Genomic DNA, 19,814 nt, shown 5'->3' with positions numbered 1-19,814 from the left:
TTTGTTTTTTCTATGATCGTATTACATGCAACAATGGATGTGCTTGTATCCTCATCTTCGTTTTCTTCGCCAGGCTTTCTTTTTCATTCAAATTCTGGTCATTGTCAGATTCATCCAAGTCTTCGTCAGGAAACTTCATGGCACAGATGATGTTGAACTTGAGCTTTTGTCCATTCACACTCAAGGTGATCTCTCCTTTGTGCACATCAATCTGGACACCACCTGTTGATAAAAATGGTGGTCCCAGGATGATGGACACATCTTTGTCGGCTTCATAATCTAAGATAATGAAGTCGGCTGGTAATATAAATTTGTCACTGGTAACCAACACATCCTTCACATTCTCCTCTGGATGTACAAGAGATCTATCCGCTAGTTGGAGAGTCACGGTTGTAGGCGCAAGTTGCCCCACATCCAGCTACTTAAAGATTGACAAAGGCATCAAGTTGATGTTGGCTCCAAGGTCACACGATGCTTGCCCGATGTACAATCCTCCAATGAAGTAAGGTATAGTAAAGCTCCCAGGATCGCTTATCTTTGGTAGGATTATTGATTTCGAGATCTGCGTCAAAGCCACAGTGGCAAACTTACCAGTCCCACTCTTCTTGGTTACCATATCCTTCAGAAAATTCGCATATGCGGGCATCTCCTCAATCACTTCAGTGAACGGAATATTAATACACAATTGTTTTAACATAGTCATGAAGCGTTGGTACTATACCTCATCATTCTTCTTCTTTCTGAGTCTCTGCGGGAAAGGTGGCAACTGCACTCTCACGGTCCCCTTTTCTGTTGGCTCTGTGGTGGATGCAACTTCTGGTTCTATCGCTACTTTTTCTCCTTCTTCTTCTCGAGTCACCACAATCTCAGGTTCCAGCCCAATTGGAGCCATCCGGCTAGGCTTCTTCCTCTCCCCCTCCACAGTTTTTCCACTCCGCAATGTCACGACTTGACATTGCTCTTTACCTGATCTCCTAGGTTGCGTGGGAGTACTGTTGAACTCGGCAGGGCCCTTTACGGTCTGTTCTTTAGTTTGAGATGGATTATTTTTTATAAAATAAATTTGGGGTGGTTTCTCCACATGGGGTTGTAGGTGTTAGAGATGGATTATTTTTCATAAAATAAATAGACTGTGGGTTCTGCGGGCATCTTCTATTGCATGTCCATCACCACAAGTCGACACTTTATGGCAGTCTGATTGATTGCGTTCACTTCCCATTATACGGTGTTGGACTGTTGATTGCGATTCCCTGAATTAGGTTCATCATCGCATTCATCTGACTCTGAAATGAAGCGATAACACCATTGTTTGCATCGTTATCCTTTATTCTCAGTCTCTTATCGCTCTCTCTTCAGTCCTCATGATTTTTAGAGATGCGATCCAGGATATTCTTAGCCTCATCATACGTTTTGTCTAGCAGACCATCAATGGCTACTGCATTGGCAGCGGTCTGCTAAGTGGGATTTAAACCATGATAAAAGATCTTCATTTGCAAGCAGTCTGGTAATCCGTTGTGTGGACAGTCCCTTACCAGCCTCTTAAACCTCGCTCAGGCATCCCTGAGCAATTCGTCCATGTCCTATTCAAAATTGGTTATAAGTTTCCTTCTTCTAGCATTCTCAGTAGGTGGGAAATATTTCTTCATAAACTTTTCTATGACTTATTCCCAGGAAGTGATCTTCCCCAATTCGAAAGAATATGCCCACTTTCTGCCTCATCACACAAAGAAAATGGGAACAAAGTTAGTTGAAATTCTTCGATAAGATATTTGGGGACACAAAAGTGTTGCAGATTTCTATAAAGCTCCGGAGGTGGGCGTGCAGGTCCTCGCCACCCCTTCCTCTAAACTGTCTAGCAGTCTGGATCATCTGCAGCATCACCGGTTTCATTTCCAATCGAGATCCATCAAGAGCAGGCCTCATGATTCCTAGAGAGAAATCATAGAGGTTTGGCAATGCATAGTCCTGAATAGGCCTATTGCGATCGTTTGCCAGTATGATTGGATTCACCATGACATTGTTTTCGTTTAGTGCTCCGTTTCCAGGCTGCTCAGCCATATTGTCTTTTTCTGGTTGTTGTTGTTGGCGGCTATCTCTCAATCTTCATCGAAATGTCCTCTCAATCTCCAAGTCGTAATTCGCCAGAGATTGAGAGCTGCAAAGAAATCAGAAAAATTACCGTTAGCACACTAAATTGCCGAAGTCCGCGACAACGGCGCCAAAAACTTAATGCGTTATTTTATGTGATGAAATAATGGAATGAAATGCGGTGATGGAAATGCATTGAACAACAAGTTTTCTCATCGGAATCCAAGTATAAACCCCACTGAGTTTCCTGGTAAGTCCAGGGTCGAACTCAGGGACTAGGGAAAATAGTATGCGGTGATAATTTTCAAGAAGACTTTGCGGTAACCAATCAATCAAGAGTTGTTTTGGGTTTTTGTTTGTAGTATAAAATAAATATTTGTGGCAGATTTGAGAAAATATCGATTATGCGGTAGATACACTGAGTATGCAGAGGAACGGGTTGAGAAACTCTTTAGCTAGCGTTTCCTGGGAATGCGTCAAACTATGTGATCATACTACACTCATGTGACAACAAATCATTTTCCAATGCAAATGCGATGCTCCTAGTTCTAGGACGCATGTGTTGCATGCAATAATGTCCATAGAGCTTATTCCTAATTCTCTACTTTTTTCCTATGCGATAATGCAAGATGCACACAAAGACAAGGTGATCGCATATAATCATATCCTATCTCTAAGACGCATGCGATGCATTAATGGCAAACAGTGCTTATTCCTAAGCTCCTATCTCTTGATTATATGTTCTAATCTAACTCTCCCGAGCCTAGATTCTATCCTTAGACTACCCTCTCGAGTATCCCTAATGGACGAATGAAGCGTACATAATACAAGATAATTGCATGGAATGAAAATCCCCAATTATGCTAGCTAAGTGCTTCTCAACCCATTCAACAGATTTAGCTACTCATGCGTAATAAATAGAGAATGAACAGATATAGAGAAGTAAATTCCATTTCTATAGATAAGTTTAAGTACAAAATGACAATGGAAGGTAAGGATAGAGAGCTTAGTAGCAATCTCTTGCTTCCCAAGGCTTTTACACTGTCAACTCTATTCTGTTCAAAAGATATTTCTGCTTCCGCAGAAGTTAGCCCTCTCTCTGATCTCGACGCTTCCGGCACTCTCCCAAGTTCACCGGAACGATCTCTCGACACAATCTAACTTTTCTCACTTCTGCCTTAAGAAAAACTAAGAATAAGACTATTCTATCTAAGGGAAAATTCTCTAACTATCCGAACTAGACAAACTAGTCGAACCAACCGAACTCCTTTATTGAAGGTTGTTTTCAATATTTATAGAGCTTTGGGATGAAAGGCGGCTTCTCTCTTATGATTGCACAGATGGGATGGCTTTAATTCTCTGACTGATGCGCCAATTATTTGTCACCGAAAAGCTGTGTACTTGCTACAGTAGATTGTTAGCGCTTGTCAACTTAATTCGAACTCGACCATCATCAGCTTTCTGTCCCATCGTGATTAATTATGCTTTTCACCCAGATGCGCCCACCAAGTTGCGGCGGCTCTTTGCGGCAATCCTTCTTGAGCAGATATTTTCGAGCACAAATCACCGCAAAGCCTTGCGGTATCGCTGCACTCGACAGTTGCTTTCTTGTGATCATAATTTACGCTTTGCGTCAACGCATATTCTGCACAAAAATACAATAGTTAACTGTTTTTATGCAATGAACGCATGCGACCGTAATGTTACAAGATTAATGCTTTTTGGGCGCAATCTTATATATTTTATTAACGCAAATCTGCATTGTTTAATAACTTAGTTCTGTAATAACGTGCATTTCTACCTGTTATCAATCGTATCTGTAGCATTACCAGGATCAGGTATCTCACCTTAATTCTTATACTATAGACTGATTTAGGTTATCACTTAAGGCATGATCCACTTGTATATCACATATACATGCTTAAGTTCAAATACGATAACTAAGGAGCTTTGTTTATTGGATATGAGTAAATGTCAGAATTAAATAACACTTATTTTATTCATTTAACAATGTGCATCTTTACAAAACAACAAGACTCCAGGAGAATTAGGACACCAATCCCGAAACTTGTCTAATCTAGGAGCTGGGAACTCACTTACACAAGATGAAATTCACTCCTTTCCCAAAGTAGGGATAAGTAGAGAGATTGCTCCCTTAAGGGCTGATTCCGGGGCTTGAACATAGTGGCCACAGCTTCTCTTTGGAAGAGAGGACTCAGTCATAGTAGGACTATGACTTTTGTTCATTAGAGAATTCAGTGGTACTTAATGAGTTAATTGTAACAATAGAGGCATAACGGTTATTGGCCGAGCTGTACTTACGAGCGATCTGTGAAGGGTTGTCGCACTGTTAATTGGTTAAGAAGGACACATAATATATTTGTGGTAAGGAGAGTTCAGCTGTCGATCTTTAGTGGAGTGCTTGGCAGTTAACGGATGGTGGATCTCGTGACTAAAGAGTTTAGTCAGTTATTCACGTACCGTTGGAGCTTCGAGCTACAGGTCCATAAGGTCACCTTGGTAGCTCAATGCATTCAAGTTGAGGATCATTTCTTGGTGTTGATTTGAAATGTTCAAATTGACAAGAGGTAATTCGATTATATATGATATGATCGGTATGGTGTATGAGATACATCAAGTGGAGGATTAATGTAAATGAGATTTACATTAAGTATCATGGAATAGAAAAAGAGCTATGGTTGGTATGTTTCATGAAATGAAATATTAAAACTATAGGTTATAAATATAGTATGATAAGTTGGTTATCATTCATATTTATAATAATATTAATTATTGGATAATTATCTCTTTTTCTCTAATAACTAATTGAGTGGGAGGTTATTAGTGGTTTCATGTTAACCGTGAGATAAAAGGAAAAATGTTTTCATAATTTTAGTAAGAAAAGAATTTTGTAAAAATTATTGATTTGAGATTTCCAAAAAAAAATCTGACAGAGAGTTGTCAAGTAAATAGGATTTATTAAGCTACAACTTGGAGCTAGCTAAACGATCGTGGAGTATTAGTAGGCGACAGACACTCAGTTAAGAGATTAGCTAAACAATCGCATAGCTTTTACTAGACTATCGTTAGCTTTTCCTAAACGATTGGGCATCGACCTATACGATAGGTTCTTCCATCTCCCACTTGCTCAGTCGTTTACATGATTGTGTTTCCTCCGTCTTTCTGCCTCAAACCAAGTCCACACAGAGTCCACCCTCTAGATTCTCACACCGAGACTACCAAGGTAACCTTCTTGGTAGTGTCATACTCAACTCTAAACTATCGAGGTTCTGTGGAGGCTGTTCGTGTTGTTGGGGTGTTCGTGATCGAGGCGATCGCTGAGTTCGAGTGTGCGTTGTCGTGCAGTGTAGTGATCGTGTTAGATGAGCGTTCATCTGCAGCTATGTTGTTGTGATCGAGCATTCATGATCAAGGAGCTTTGTGATGAGTCAACAAATGTGTGTTACTCTAGTCCTTGATCAGTTGTATATCGTGCTGTAATTTCTATATTGAATGTATAACCGTATGTTTCTGTTTTGATTGTAATTGTAAAGTTCAAATACGATTGTAATTGGAATGATCTTTTCGTTGCTCATGGAAATCCTCGTGTTCTATTTCCTTCATGAGAGCGGTTCTTTGATTTGCATGGGTGTGAGTGGCCAGATCACCGACTCAAACCTACTACTTTGAGGATTTGTTTGATTGAGGAGTTGGGAACTCAACTACACAAGATGGAATTCACTCCTTCCCCGAAGTAGAGGTAAGTAGATAGATTGCTCCCTTAAAGGCTGATTCCAGGGCTTGAACGATGTGACACCACACACCTTCTCATGGTCCAAGAGGTGTCCACTCATAGTAGGACTATGATGTATTGTTCATTAGAGGAATCAGTGGTACTTAAGAAGTTAGATGTAACTATAGGGGCAAAATGGTAAATTGACCCAACTGTACGAGCATCTATGAAGGGTTATCGTATTGTTGACTGGTTATATCTGATGGACACAGAAACATATATGTGGTGAGAAGAGTGCAACTGTCGGTCTTTAGTGGAATGCCCGACAGTTAACGGATGGTGGATCTCGTGATTAAAAAGTTTAGTCAGCTATTCACGTACCGTTGGAGCTTCAAGCTACAGGTTTATAAGGTCCCCTTGGTAGCTCAATGGATTCAAGTTGAGAATCAGTTTTTGGGTCAGTTTAAAGTGTTCAAATTGACAAGAGGGAGTTTAATTATATATGATATTATTAAATTAGTTCAATTATATATGATATAATTGACATAATGTACGAGATACATTAATTGGAGGAAATGGATGTAAATATGATTTATATCAAGTAAAGGAGAAAAGGACTACGGTTTAAATGTTGCATATGATGTGATATTAAAACTATAGGTTATAAATATAATATGATAAGTTAGTTATTATATTTACTTATACTGAAAACAATTATGAGATAATTGTTGGTAGTTTTCTTCTTAACCATGCGTGAAAATGGGAGGTTGCATTAAATTTTCATAACTGAAGGATAAAATGAATTTTTTTTTATTTTTGTAATGAGAATTGTTGTATTGCTTAAAGAGAGTATATTGCCTATCGTTTTGCTCACGATAGTCTACATGACAGCCTTAAGTGTTTGTCTAAATGATCGTGTACACGCGCTGTTTCTTAAACGATCGTGTAGCTTTTATTAAGTGATATCACGCCTAAGCGAGATTCACTAAACGATCGAGCCTCATTACTTAAACGATGGCGCACCTTTTCTAAACAATCAAGCATAAGTCTATACGATAGACACAAACCACTCCCACTTGCTTAGTCATTGAATACGATTGCTTTTTCCTTCTTCCCTCTACCAAATCCAATAGAGCTCACACCTTTTGGATTCTCACTCTGAGAATACCAAGGTCACTAAGTGGTGATGTCCAAGTTGCTGCTTAGTCGTAGAGAAGACTGTTCGTGTGATAAGTGACAGCGAGAGATTTGGGTAGACGATTGGGTTGTCGTTGTAGTGACAGCGAGAGGTGTTGGTCCCAGTTCTTGACGAGAGCGAGAAATAAAAAGAGAGAGAGTTCTTCAAAGGTGAGTCTCTCATTCCTTTGTTTTCAAGTTATGAAAGCATGCCGTAATTTGTTCTGAAATGCATAACTTGTATGTATGTTTGTGAATTCTTGTAATTCTGTCACAATGAATTTGAAACGATCTTGCTTCCGCTCATAGGTTCTCTTTGATAAGAGTTCCTTCAGTATTTGTATTAGAGTTGGAAAAATCCTCATGGGGTCAGGTCCCCACATTAACCGGGGTGGGAAATCCCCGGTTTGACCGGGGATGGGGGTCAAACCGAGGATTATAATCGGATCCCTAGTCGGGGACGAGGCGGACCCCAGTTAATTTTTTTTGTTCGTTTAATTTAAATATATATAGTATTATTATATATATATATTTTTATCAAATAAATATATTTTTTTATAATAATTTCTATATATTAAATTTACAAATATATAACGGGTAGGTTCCTGCGGGTTGATGGGTTTCCCCGACGGGAAATCCCCGTCCCCATCCCTACCTTTCAATTGGCAAGGATGGGGGCAAGGATGTGTGAGTAAAATTCTCTCTTCATATTTGGGACACGGGATGTTGGCATCTCTCCCACCCTGCCCTAGCCCCGTTGCCAACCCTAATTCGTACCTTCCTCTAGCCTTTACATTCAGCGGACCACAAAGATCCAAATGTATGAGCTCTAAAGGCTTTATGGCTCTGTAACGTTTTTCATTAAAAGGTGTTTTAGTCATTTTTTCATCGAGATAGGATTTACATAGAGGTAATAAATCATCTTCTAGCTTGCTTAGAAGTCCATTATTTATCATTCTACTGATCCTATCGAGATTTATGTGGCCTAATCTCAAATGCCAAAGATACGCATCATTGTTACTTGGAGAAATTCTTCGTCTTTTAGTTTGAGTATTAGCAGTTTTAAACATCTCATGATTTAAAAGTGCTTTTGAATCAATTGGTCTTAATGCATATAAGTTGTATTCTAGTTTAGCTAAACAAATAATCACATCATTCTTCATAATGAACGATTCGTTTGAATTAAAAGAAAATGAGTATGATTGTTCAATTAAACAAGAAATAGAAACAAGGTTCCTCTTTATCTTGGGAACAATGTATAAGTTTTCTAAAAATAAAACTCTATTTCCAAAAGACAACTTAACAGCTCCCATTGCATAAATTGAAATGACGTCTCACATTCCAACCTTGAGTGTCATTTCACCCTCTTCTGGCTGTTGGAAAGAACTAATTCCCTATAAAGAAGAACAAACATAATTAGTGGCTCCTAAATCAAGTATTCAGATATCATGGTTATTTTCCACTAAACAAGTTTCCAGGACTAGTAAATCATATTTACCTTCCTTCTCTTTCTTCTTCTTTGCGAGGTACTTGGGGCAATTGTATTTCCAGTGACTATCTACATTACAGTGGAAGTATTTGCCCTTGTCATCCTTAGCTTTACCCTTGCTTTTGCCAACATCGGGAGCCTTCCCCTTCCCTTCTTTCATTTTATGGATCCTTTTAGTACCAGAAGTTGAAGGAACAGACTTAGTTCCAAAAGATGAACCCTTATGGAACTTTTTGCAATGGGCAACCTTTGCCTCTTCTTCTACTGGTCCCTTACCTTTCATAAGGGACTGAAAAGTGTGTTACTCATTCAGAAGGGTAGTCAGATTGTACCGTATTCTGTTCATTACCGCATTGCTGTGGAATTGAAGAAAACTCTTCGAAAGAGATTAAAATAAAGGACATCTGACTCTCCTCGTTTATGATCACACTGTTCATTTCAGCGACATTGAAATGGACCATCAGGTCAATAACATGTTCTCTCACTGATTGGCTTTCTTTCATGCGCATATTGTAAATATACTTGATGGCCTCGTGTCGGATCTGAGCGGACGATTATCCAAATATTGTAACGCGTTTGGATGGATGATATGAATTGCTCACTATGATGCGATACTACGTCTAATTATGCGTTAATTATGGATGTTCTTGTAGTATTCCATGTGTTGTCACAAGTTTCCTTACAATGAAACCAAGTGTAATTCCACCGCAAGTTTCTCGGTGTGATCTGGGTCGAACACGAGGACTGGTTTAGGTTATTACGGTACATTCATGATACATGCGACCAGGTTTTCAATCTTTAAAAGTGTGTTTGTACAAGTATATAAATTGCAATAAAATAAAGCAAAGCAGTAAAGATGCGATAAAAACATAAAGAGACAGTAAACCTAAACTAGAGGATACAAGATACAGACTACATGTACAAGATGCTGGGAGTAAGGTTGGCTGTGAAAGTTATGCAACGACATGGGATGCGGTGACAAGTCTTATGAATAGAATAGAAAGACAAAGACAAATAATATAAACAACGTAAGTTCTTAATTAGATTTAAGGTACAAATAATGTTTCGCTCTTCTCTTGGCGTGCACCTTTTAGTGATCGGCTGTGCTCCCACATGTCTGTGGTGAAACAGTGACTAATGTAATGAACGCAAGGTTGCTTCCCCATGTCTGGAAGTACTACTCACTTTAGTTAACGCATTCTCCTGACATTCTCTCGATAGATCAGAATGACACCTTCACTTTTGCTCTCACAGATGAAGATGTTTTCTAGCATGCTTTAGCTAAATGTATTTTATATCTTTAATACAAATTAAGTTCTTAGTGATTCATATTGCTCATCAGAGGATTACAAAGATATCATGGAGAAAGTGATTGGTGGGTGAACGAAAATAAATAGAAAATGGTAAATAGAATTTATCGAAACATTTGATATTTCTACTAAGTGTTTGATACATGGAGTGTGAACGAAGAGATAAAGAAAACATGGATTACACAATGAAGGAGAGAGATAGAACAGATACAAATAGTGCCAATGTCTTGACACAGATTCGATGGAGATCTACTTGTCGGATAGGATGGATTTGATGATAAGAATAGCTTCCCTCTCAGGCTTGCTCTACCGATAGCAGGGATCTTTGCAAAGAGCTTCCGGGTGTTTGGCAGGTTGGATCTGAGATTCACCTCTCGGCCTTATCTCGTCTTCTTCCGGATTTCTTCTCTTAGGCACTCAGCTCAGCCTTCTCTCTACAATCTAGTAACACTTAGCCCCGTATCAAGTAGCATATTTTTCTCTGAAATCAATGGGGTATTTATAGGAGCAGATCTTTAACTCCGGCCTTGTGGTCCCCACTTGTGGTTATGGTAATTCCGAAGATGGAGAGATATTATTCCTTCTGTTATGCAGTCAGACCGTCAATTCTGCATAACCGTTAGTTGTACACGTGTCTCAACCTTCGCTCTTGCGTTGCTCAGTTGTATCTTTCGATCATAGGTTTGCTTGCGGTGTTTGTTTTTATTACCGGATGCAGTTGAAACACAGCTCTCGAATCGACTGTCGCATTGCGCTGCCATTGCGATATTCGTCTCTTCATTGTTGACTGACGGGCGCAATGTGACAGAGATGCGTTGATTAGTCTCTCGTGAGCCTTTAGCGCAAGCGGTGACTTGGTCTCCTGCAAAACAGAGTAAAGTTCAGCTTGTCTTCCATCTTTTTGGTGTTAGTGGGTGCAATTGCAAACATTTATAATTATTGCAATACTAGGCTAATTTTCATACAATTGGCGCATAATTACTAACTTTTGGCCGGAATATCTAGATAAGGTGGCATAAATAACTTGTATTTTTAGAAGTTATCAACATCTCCTGGAGGGACTCCATAATCTGACATACAGTCATTATGGCCTCATGCTTCTAGGTAAGAACGTCAAACAGACTTGCCAAGATGTAGACTCAGGCCTTCTCATTGCCCTTCATCAAATGGTCATAAGCATCCTTCAACACTTGAGATGCATTTCGAGCGGGGATTAGAGGACATTCCTCTGTCTAGACAAACCGCAGATCATCAAGAACCATAATCATATTTAGGTTAGATTTTCTCATCGCATAGTTTTCACCGGTTAATTTCTCATTTTTAAGTAAAGATATGATTGTGGAAAACATGTTGAAACATATAACAATCAATTGATCTTATTAGTTATCTTTGTCATAACCCACTACTTAACTATTCAATTAATTTTACAAAAACACATGTAATTATAGAACCCTAATTAAACTATTGATTTCATTTTTTGCAACGATACTTTAGAGGTTTAGAGCAACAGCCACCGAAGGGTGATCAACTACTCCTCCTCTGAATTGAAACAATCTCAGCCAATCACTAATACCAAAATAACTCTTATTCTTATAGTTTTTAACTATTGTTGTTTCGGTCAAGGATTCATTAAATAATTAATTCATCCCATAAGTGTGATCCTCCCATTTTTTGATCCCAAAGGTATGCTTCAACAGGCTACCGAAGGGAAAGACAACTGTTAAAGAATAACCTAAGAAACCCTATCCATTGCTGGAGTCTGCATTGTTTCGACCCCTATGATGAGGCCCTCCGAAGGGATGGTCCCTCTACGATCTGTCTCTTATACACATCTAGATGTGTATAAGAGACAGGATCATAGGAATCTCGTGGTGCAACCTAATGAAGGAGACTGTAGGATACATTGACACGTGACCTTCTCCCACTTACTATGAACATTTTCCCTATTCACCTTGTTATTGACCCATGCAAACACTTTCCAAAGGGAGGCCGCGCCCAGGGCGACACGATGCCAAGCGTGGATCTCACGGTGTGAACTCTTGGAAACGTAAGAGCTGAAATTTGATATATCATATATACAAATATCCTCCCATTAACGTACTTTAATATTTTTATTAGGATTTTATTATACTTAGTTAAAAACCCGGCTAATGAATTTATCAAAGTCCTTTACATTTGCTCAATATAATATTTATATTGAATAATTTAACAATACTTGATTTCATTTATACAACTCTTGTAATAAAATCAATCATTTATTGCATGCTTATAAAATATTTTCCAAATTCACCTTCCAAGTCGGTTCCTAGATGGAGGTGTTCCCTTTTTGTCAGCTTAAATACCCACTTCTAGACAAAACCTTCCTTAGACAAACGTTCCTTGTGGACAATTATGTTATAAGTTTAATCTTTTATTGAAATTCATTTAAATCCTATTAAAACAAATTAAAAAGATTAACATATTCCTAATCCTATTAGAAATAATATAAGTTAATTTTAAAGAATTTAAAATAATTTGGACTTATATTTACATGCAATCTAGATTATATATTTTAATTTATTTCATTAATATTATAACTCTTTATAAATTAATGAATTATTAAAACCTATAATATCTTCAAGAATTCACATACATCATTCCCCTATTTATTAGAACAATTTTAATAAATAGTATGATGCATGGACATGCTTAGATTAATCATACATCACTAACATGATACTTATAATATGATGCATGAGCATGTTCATTTGATCATGCATCTATAAAATATAAACATTGATATTTAATTATGATACACGTACTTGTTTATCCTAAGGTGGGTATTTTTTAATCTATATGACATACAATATGTAATATGAATTAAAAAAAAAATTTAATAAATAAATCCAATGTAAAATTAAATTAAACAGCAAAAATTGGACCGATTTTGGCATCCTAATGCAAAATTAATTGATTGAATTAATATAATTATTTTATTAATTTAATTAATTAATTAATTAAAATACAATAGGAATTAGGTTAAACACCAAGCAACAACCTTCTTCTCGGGTGCTATGCCAGATCTCCATCAAAATTCGGAGCATTGCAATGCTGCGACCGCAACTCAACGCTACTGCCTTTCAGCGTTACAGCATTGTGATAGCAGTGTCGCGACACAGATCGGCAGAACACTCCAATTCTGCACGATTTCTTCTCTGAACTCGTACCGAACACTTCCGTTTCTTTATGATCTCTTCAGCAACCATTGCTTTATCGATCGAGACAGACTTACTGTAAAACCCGACCCTAATTACCTTTAGTAAACAAATGTAAGTTATGTGATGTCTTCCAATGAGTTGTAATGAGATTATGTTTTGGTTAGGAGTGATGAAAGAAGAAAGCAAACTAAGGAGCAAGAGAACTCTCGGATGGCTATGTAGGAAAGAATGGCCAAATTTTGGCTAAGTATGGGAAACCAAGACGAGACCATGCTATCCTATGAGATTTAATGCTGAATTGTGCTATGATGGAGTGGGAAGAAAATGGCTTAATCAAATCTTGGCCATTAATCTTCATTAGTGGGCTAAATGGCCCAAGGAGATTTCATGCAAGAAGTTTGGCTGTCACATAGGAAGAAAGGCCAAATTCATTTAAATGGTTTGGACAGATTACTCAGGCTATTTATGTAAATCCAGTGGCATTCGAAAGCTCTGAGAGTCTATTTTCTGTGGTTGTACTGCTAGAGGGAAAACTTGCCAGAATAAGGACGAAGGAGCAAAATAATGACAAAGGGTCCATTTCTCGGGTGAATCTAGTTCATCAATAAAGAATTGAAGCTCTAGGACCAATCACGAATATTTTTTAGCTAAAATTTTGAGGTAATATTTTAACTCAATTATAAACGACTTTGTAGAATGAAACTTTTTAAGATGAGGCCTGAAAATTGAGTTATATATTTTTGAAATTTGAACTGGAAATTATTGAACAAGCAGACAGCTGCTTGAATTGAAGCCAATGATGAAGTTTTGAATCTCCGGATAAAACGACGAGGAATTTCGAGCTGAAATTTTAAGGTAATGTTTCTAATCGATTCTCAGCAAGTTTGTAGAAGGAAGTTCCTTGAGATGAATTCTGGAAATTTAGTTATGAATTGTTGAATTTGAATCTACAGTTTGATGCTCCAAAATTTTTCTAACTGTGAAGAGTGTGGGCGATCAAAGGGTGCATTCTTTTGACACCCAATCCCTCCAAATTGGCTAAGTGTCTGACTCTCAAAGTGAATGGTAGGAGGCACAATGTTATGGTTTGGCATGTGAGCTCGATTTATTGAGTAGGCCTAAAAGGAAGGCTAATGTAAACACTAAGTAGTATGTTTATACGTGTAGGTTCAACGCCCATTGGAAAAGCCTATCAAGCCTTAAGGAAGCAAACTTGAAGGACCTTTGAGTGACTATATATGATTTATGGTTTATAAATATTTTAATAATCCATGTTTTATTGAAAGTTACTTTTATGTTGGTTATTTTACAAGAAGTTTCAAGCAACGCATTTCTCTAAAGTTTATAAACACATGCTAGTTACAAACTTTAGGAAATATGCTTTGGTACAATGGTTGAACCATGGTGGTTTTCAAAAGAAGATTCTATGACATGTTTAAGTTACAAATATTTGTATTATGCTTTAAAGCATATGTGCTCTTAATGTTGTTGAGCATGCGTTAACAAATGACATTCTCATGAAAACTATGTTTTATGAGATCAAGCTTTCAGTAAGCTTGTTTTATGAAAATGTTTTCCTATTAGGTATTTTCATCTCAATACAAGGAGAAGGTATCCAAGCTGTACTACCTAGTTTAAGTTATGTTATGATTCTGATGCTGAATTACATAGAGAAGGTATCAGAATAATTCACTCAGTTTAGTGATAAGCAGTGGTACCCTGCCTCAGTTATGATCCTGGACATCAAGATCGAGTTTGCTCTACGTGCACGTATGACAGTTAATCAGTTCAATAGGATTGAACCACGAGGGTTCTTTCCTAGCATTGGCTAAAAGGTGCTGAACAAAAGCGTTCTCACCCCAGCCCAGGCTTATGTTTGAGAGATCGAACAAAAAGGTTCTCTTTTAAACATGATATCCAACGATGACATTGAACCACGAGGGTTCTTTCCTAGCATTGGCTAAAAGGTGTTGGACAAAAGGGTTCTCACCCCAGCCCAGGCTTATGTTTGAGAGATTGAACAAAAGGGTTCTCTCTTGAACATGATATCCGACGTTGAGACTGAACCATGAGGGTTCTCTCTCAACCGAGAATCAGTTTAGCTATGTTTCTAGATACAATGGTTTTAAAAAGTTTTATGTACACGTTTGCTTGGCATATTTTAGTTCCAGTATTCTGTTTTCTAGCTTCCAATTTAAGCATGAGATTTATGTTTTTATTAAGTCACTCACTGGGCGAGTAGCTCATTCTTTCAAATATTTTTCTTTTCCCAGGTAGTGGTCATTTCCCCAGAGGTTAGCTGTCATCCTGTTCTGCCACTCAAGAACTCCAGTTAAAAGTCCAAAGTCTAGAAAGAAGTTTTAGGTGTTTATTTTGCAAATGTTTGTATATATGTGTTGCTCATATTAGGGACTAGTAAACTATGTTGGGGCCCACTGAACTCTGTACCTGTTAATATAATGTAGTTATGTTGTTATTGATCCCTGGTGTTCTGATGTCATTTTTAAAAGTTTCCTTAGTATGGTGAATGTTATATATGTATTCTAGGGATCTAAGCAGGTTAAGAATTTTAGTTAGACAGTAAGTGCCACAAAAGGGTTGGTAACTACTATCGTCACATTCACTTCCGGATTAAGAAGGTTAATCTGGGAGGGGGTGTGACCAGTTAGTATCAGAGCATAAGATTTTGGGAAAAGAGAGAGAGTTCATGCATAAGTCTAGGTCCCTTAACATAAGTTCCTAAATGTGTACTACATAATTAGGAAAGCATGCTAAGAAGAAGTGGCATGCAGAGCAGTCAGACAGCAGATGGAGACCCTGACCCTACTTTTAGAAGTTCCGATATTCGAGGGAATCCAAATTCTAGTGATCAGAAAGGTAAAGACCCGGTAAATTAGGAAACGGCTTCAGACGGGGAGTCGAGAATTCCCCAGACAGGAATAGATCCTCAGTTAGAGGACAGAACAGGATCGCCAAGAGGTTGGCGGAAAGTGTCGAGTCCATTCTAGTGGATTCAGAAAGGAAGAACGACAGCGAGCTTCAGCAAAGTCGGAAGGTGAGAGTTCTAGACCTCCATTTTTTGGTCAGGCAATTAGGAAGAGACAGAGAGCTACAAGTCAGCATGGTGTAAGAAGAAAGAAGCCAAGACCTGTGGTTAGTATGGGTGATAGATCAGGGTTTTGGCATCCTACCGAGCTAGTAGCTAGTACAAGTAAGAAACCCTTATGTATGAATTGTGGTAAGTATCATCGATGGACATGTTACAGAGGGAAAAATGTATGTTTCCAGTACGAACAGGCAAGACATTTCAAGAAGGAATGACCCCAGCTAGGTCGAGGAATTCAGATAGAACACAGAATGACTTTACATATGGTAGATCAGCCTAGTGGCTCAGGATCCCAAGGAAGGGATTCAAGAGAAGAAAAAAAGGGAGTAGGATGACCTCAACGGCAGGGCAGGTTTTACGAAGTGACCCACCAGGAGGCAGAAAAGTCTCCTAATGTTGTGAATAGTAAAGTAACTTTATGTACCAGTATATTTATGAACTAGTTGCTTATGGTACTATACCTTTATTTTTATCTAGCATGTTGCATTGCTTGTAAAAAAGATTGTAGAGAGCATGTCCCTAAGTAGTTATTATTATGTTGTGGAAAGGTTATAATAGTATAAGAGTTTTACAGGATCTGGGGTAGTTATTGATAATTATAGTTTATGAAGTGATTCTGATAGATTTCTTGGAATTGATATCATTCTAGAGCATGGATTTCCCGAATAAATATTCCAACCGTGTAGATTGTTTTAAGAATAGATAATGTTCAAGAGATTTGGGTAGGCAAGAGATAGTATTTGTAGGAAGCAAAAGAATACTTTTAGGAAGCTTAATACCAACAGTGGGGGCTAGGAAGCTGCTAAGTAAAAGATGTGAAGCCTATTTAGACCGTGTGACAGTTTCATAGGACAAGAAGCTGAAACCTGAGGATGTACTAGTTGTATAAGAATTCCTGGATTTTTTCCCTGAAAAGTTATCAGATTTACAACCTGATAAGGAAATTGAGTTTACTATTGATTTAATTTCAGATACAACACCTATTTTTTAGGTACCATATAGGATGGTGCCAAAAGAACTTAAGGAGGTGAAAGTTCAGTTGCAAGAACTAATAAATAAGGGTTACATCAAATCTAGTGTGTCACCTTGGGAAGCGTCGATCTTTTTGTCAAAAAGAAAGATGGTACTCTCAGTTATGTATAGATTATAGGTAGTTGAACAAGTTGACTATCAGGAACAAGTACCCATCACCTCGTATAGATGATCTCTTTGATCAGTTAGAGGGATCCACGATTTTCTCTAAGATAGATTTGAGACCAGGTTGTATTTCTTGGTCATATGGTTTCAACAACAGGAGTGAGTATGGATTCACAGAAGACTGGAGCTATAGTGAATTGGGAAAGACCCACCAATGTATCTGAAGTACATCGTTGATCGGAAGGAACTGAATCTGCAACAAAATAGATGGATTGAACTGATCAAAGACTATAACTGCTCAACTGAGTACCACCTTGGTAAGGTGAATGTTATAGCTGATGCATTAAGTAGGAAGTCCTCGGGATCCAAAGCAGTCCTTGGATCGATATCAGAAATGTTACTCCAGGAGTTTAGGAGTTTTAGGGCCACTCTATCAGTAGGTCAGTCAGGAGGATTGATCGCTAGATTTCAAGTAAGACTTACTTTGATGGAAGATCTTAAGCATGAATAGTTGAAGGATCCTGATCTTCAGATGCTTGCAGAAGAAGTGAGCAAGGGAGTAAAAACTGATTTTTAGTTAGGAGTAGATGGAATGTTATTAAAGGAAGGAAGAATGTGTGTGCCTAACGTGTTGCAGCTTAATCAAGCTATTCTAGAATAGGTGCACAGTTCTACTTACTCCATGCATCCAGGAAGTACTAAGATGTACAAAACCTTGAGGAGATCGAATTGGTGGCCTGTAATGAAGAAAGGCATAGCTGAATATGTAGACCGATGTTTGTTTTGTCAACAAGTGATACTTGGAAGGCAGAGGCCGACAGGATTACTCAATCCACTCCCGATACTTGAGTGGAAGTGGTAGCACGTGACGATGGACTTTCTATTTGGACTGCCTAGAACGCCCTCAGGATATGATGGCATTTGGATGATAGTCGATAGACTGACCAAGACGGCCAAATTTGTACCAGTAAAAGTTACCTTTACGCTGGACCATCTAGCTAAGATCTGTCTCTTATACACATCTAGATGTGTATAAGAGACAGGTTGAAGTGAGAGCATGTGACAATGGACTTTCTTTTTGGATTGCCTAGGATGCCCTCAGGATACGATAGCATTTGGGTGATAGTCGATAGACTGACCAAGACGGCCAAATTTGTACCAATAAAAGTTACCTTTACGTTGGACCATCTAGCTAAGATTTATGTAGATAAAATAGTCAATCAGTATGGAGTCCCAGTGTCGATAATGTCAGATCGAGACCCAAGGTTTACTTCAAGTTCTAGCCTAGCCTGCAGAAGGCTATGAGTACTAAGTTACAATTCAGTACGGTTTTTCATCTGCAGACGGATGGACAGTCGGAGGGGACGATTCAGACACTGGAAGATATGTTAAGATCCTGTGTGTTGTAGTCCAAAGGTAGTTGGGATACGTAGTTATCATTGATTGAATTCGAGTACAATAACAGTTTTCATTCAAGCATCGGAATGGCTCTATATGAAGCGTTATACGGTTGGCCTTGCAAGACCCTTGTGTGTTGGAATGAAGTTGGAGAACGGAAGTTATTGGGTCTAAAGTTAGTTCAGCAAACCTCTGAGAATGTAAATCTTACTAGGGATAACCTAAAAGTCGCTCGAGATAGACAGAAAAGTTATGCTAATAAGCAAAGAAGAGAACTAGAATTCGAGGTCAAAGATCAAGTATTTCTTCAATTACCTCTGTGGAAAGGAATTCTCAGGTTTGGAAGAAAAGGTAAGTTATATCCTCAATACATAGGATCCTATGAGATTGTGGAACGAGTTGGCCTAGCATCTTATAGATTGCAGCAACCTTCAGAACTAGCTCCTATACATGGTGTATTCCATGGTTGAGGAAGTATGTGTCTGATCCTACGCATGTGTTAAGAGAACAACCAGTTCAGCTCAAAGAGAATTTTTCATACGAAGAGGAACCAGTTGAGATTTTAGAGAGAAATGAACAGGTACACAGGAACAAGACGATACCTCTAGTGAAAGTGTTATGGAACAATCATGCCAATGAGGAGGCAACCTGAGAGCACAAGTAGCAAGTAAAGTAAAGATATCCTCAACTTTTCAGTTGATGTTCAGGTAAATTTCGGTAAATTTCGAGGACGAAATTTCTTTTAGGGGGGAGGAATTTGTAAAACCCGACCTTAATTACCTTAAGTAAGCAATTGTAAGTTATGTGATGTCTTCCAATTAGTTGTAATGAGATTATGTTTTGGTTACGAGTGATGGAGGAAGAAAGAAAAATAAGGAGCAAGAGAACTCTCGGATGGCTATGTAGGAAAGAATGATCAAATTTTGGCTAAGTATGGGAAATCAAGAGGAGACCATGCTATCCTATGAGATTTAATACTGAATTGTGTTGTGATGGAGTGGGAAGAAAATGGCTTAATCAAATCTCAGCCATTAATCTTCATTAGTGGGCTAAGTGGCCCAAGGAAATTTCATGCAAGAAGTTTGGCGGTCGTATAGAAAGAAAGGCCAAATTCATTTAAACGGTTTGGATAGATTACTCGAGCTATTTGTGTAATTCTAGCAGCATTCGAAAGCTCTGA

The 19,814-nt window shown here is 38.2% G+C and overlaps 1 protein-coding gene across 1 annotated transcript; it reads left to right on the top strand.

Moving 5' to 3' along the window:
• The first annotated feature begins 18,720 nt into the window (after positions 1-18,720).
• Positions 18,721-19,286, top strand: LOC120084616. Its single transcript, XM_039040423.1, has 2 exons — positions 18,721-18,985; positions 19,060-19,286. Exons 1-2 carry the CDS (start codon positions 18,721-18,723, stop codon positions 19,284-19,286), a joined length of 492 nt encoding a protein of 163 aa, XP_038896351.1.
• The last annotated feature ends 528 nt before the right edge of the window (positions 19,287-19,814 follow it).

This window comes from Benincasa hispida, chromosome 9 (assembly GCF_009727055.1).
Source record: "Benincasa hispida cultivar B227 chromosome 9, ASM972705v1, whole genome shotgun sequence".
In the NCBI taxonomy this organism is placed as follows: domain Eukaryota; kingdom Viridiplantae; phylum Streptophyta; class Magnoliopsida; order Cucurbitales; family Cucurbitaceae; genus Benincasa; species Benincasa hispida.
The sequence above is the reverse complement of the archived record's forward strand: the minus strand, read 5'-3'. Positions and strand labels throughout refer to the sequence as shown.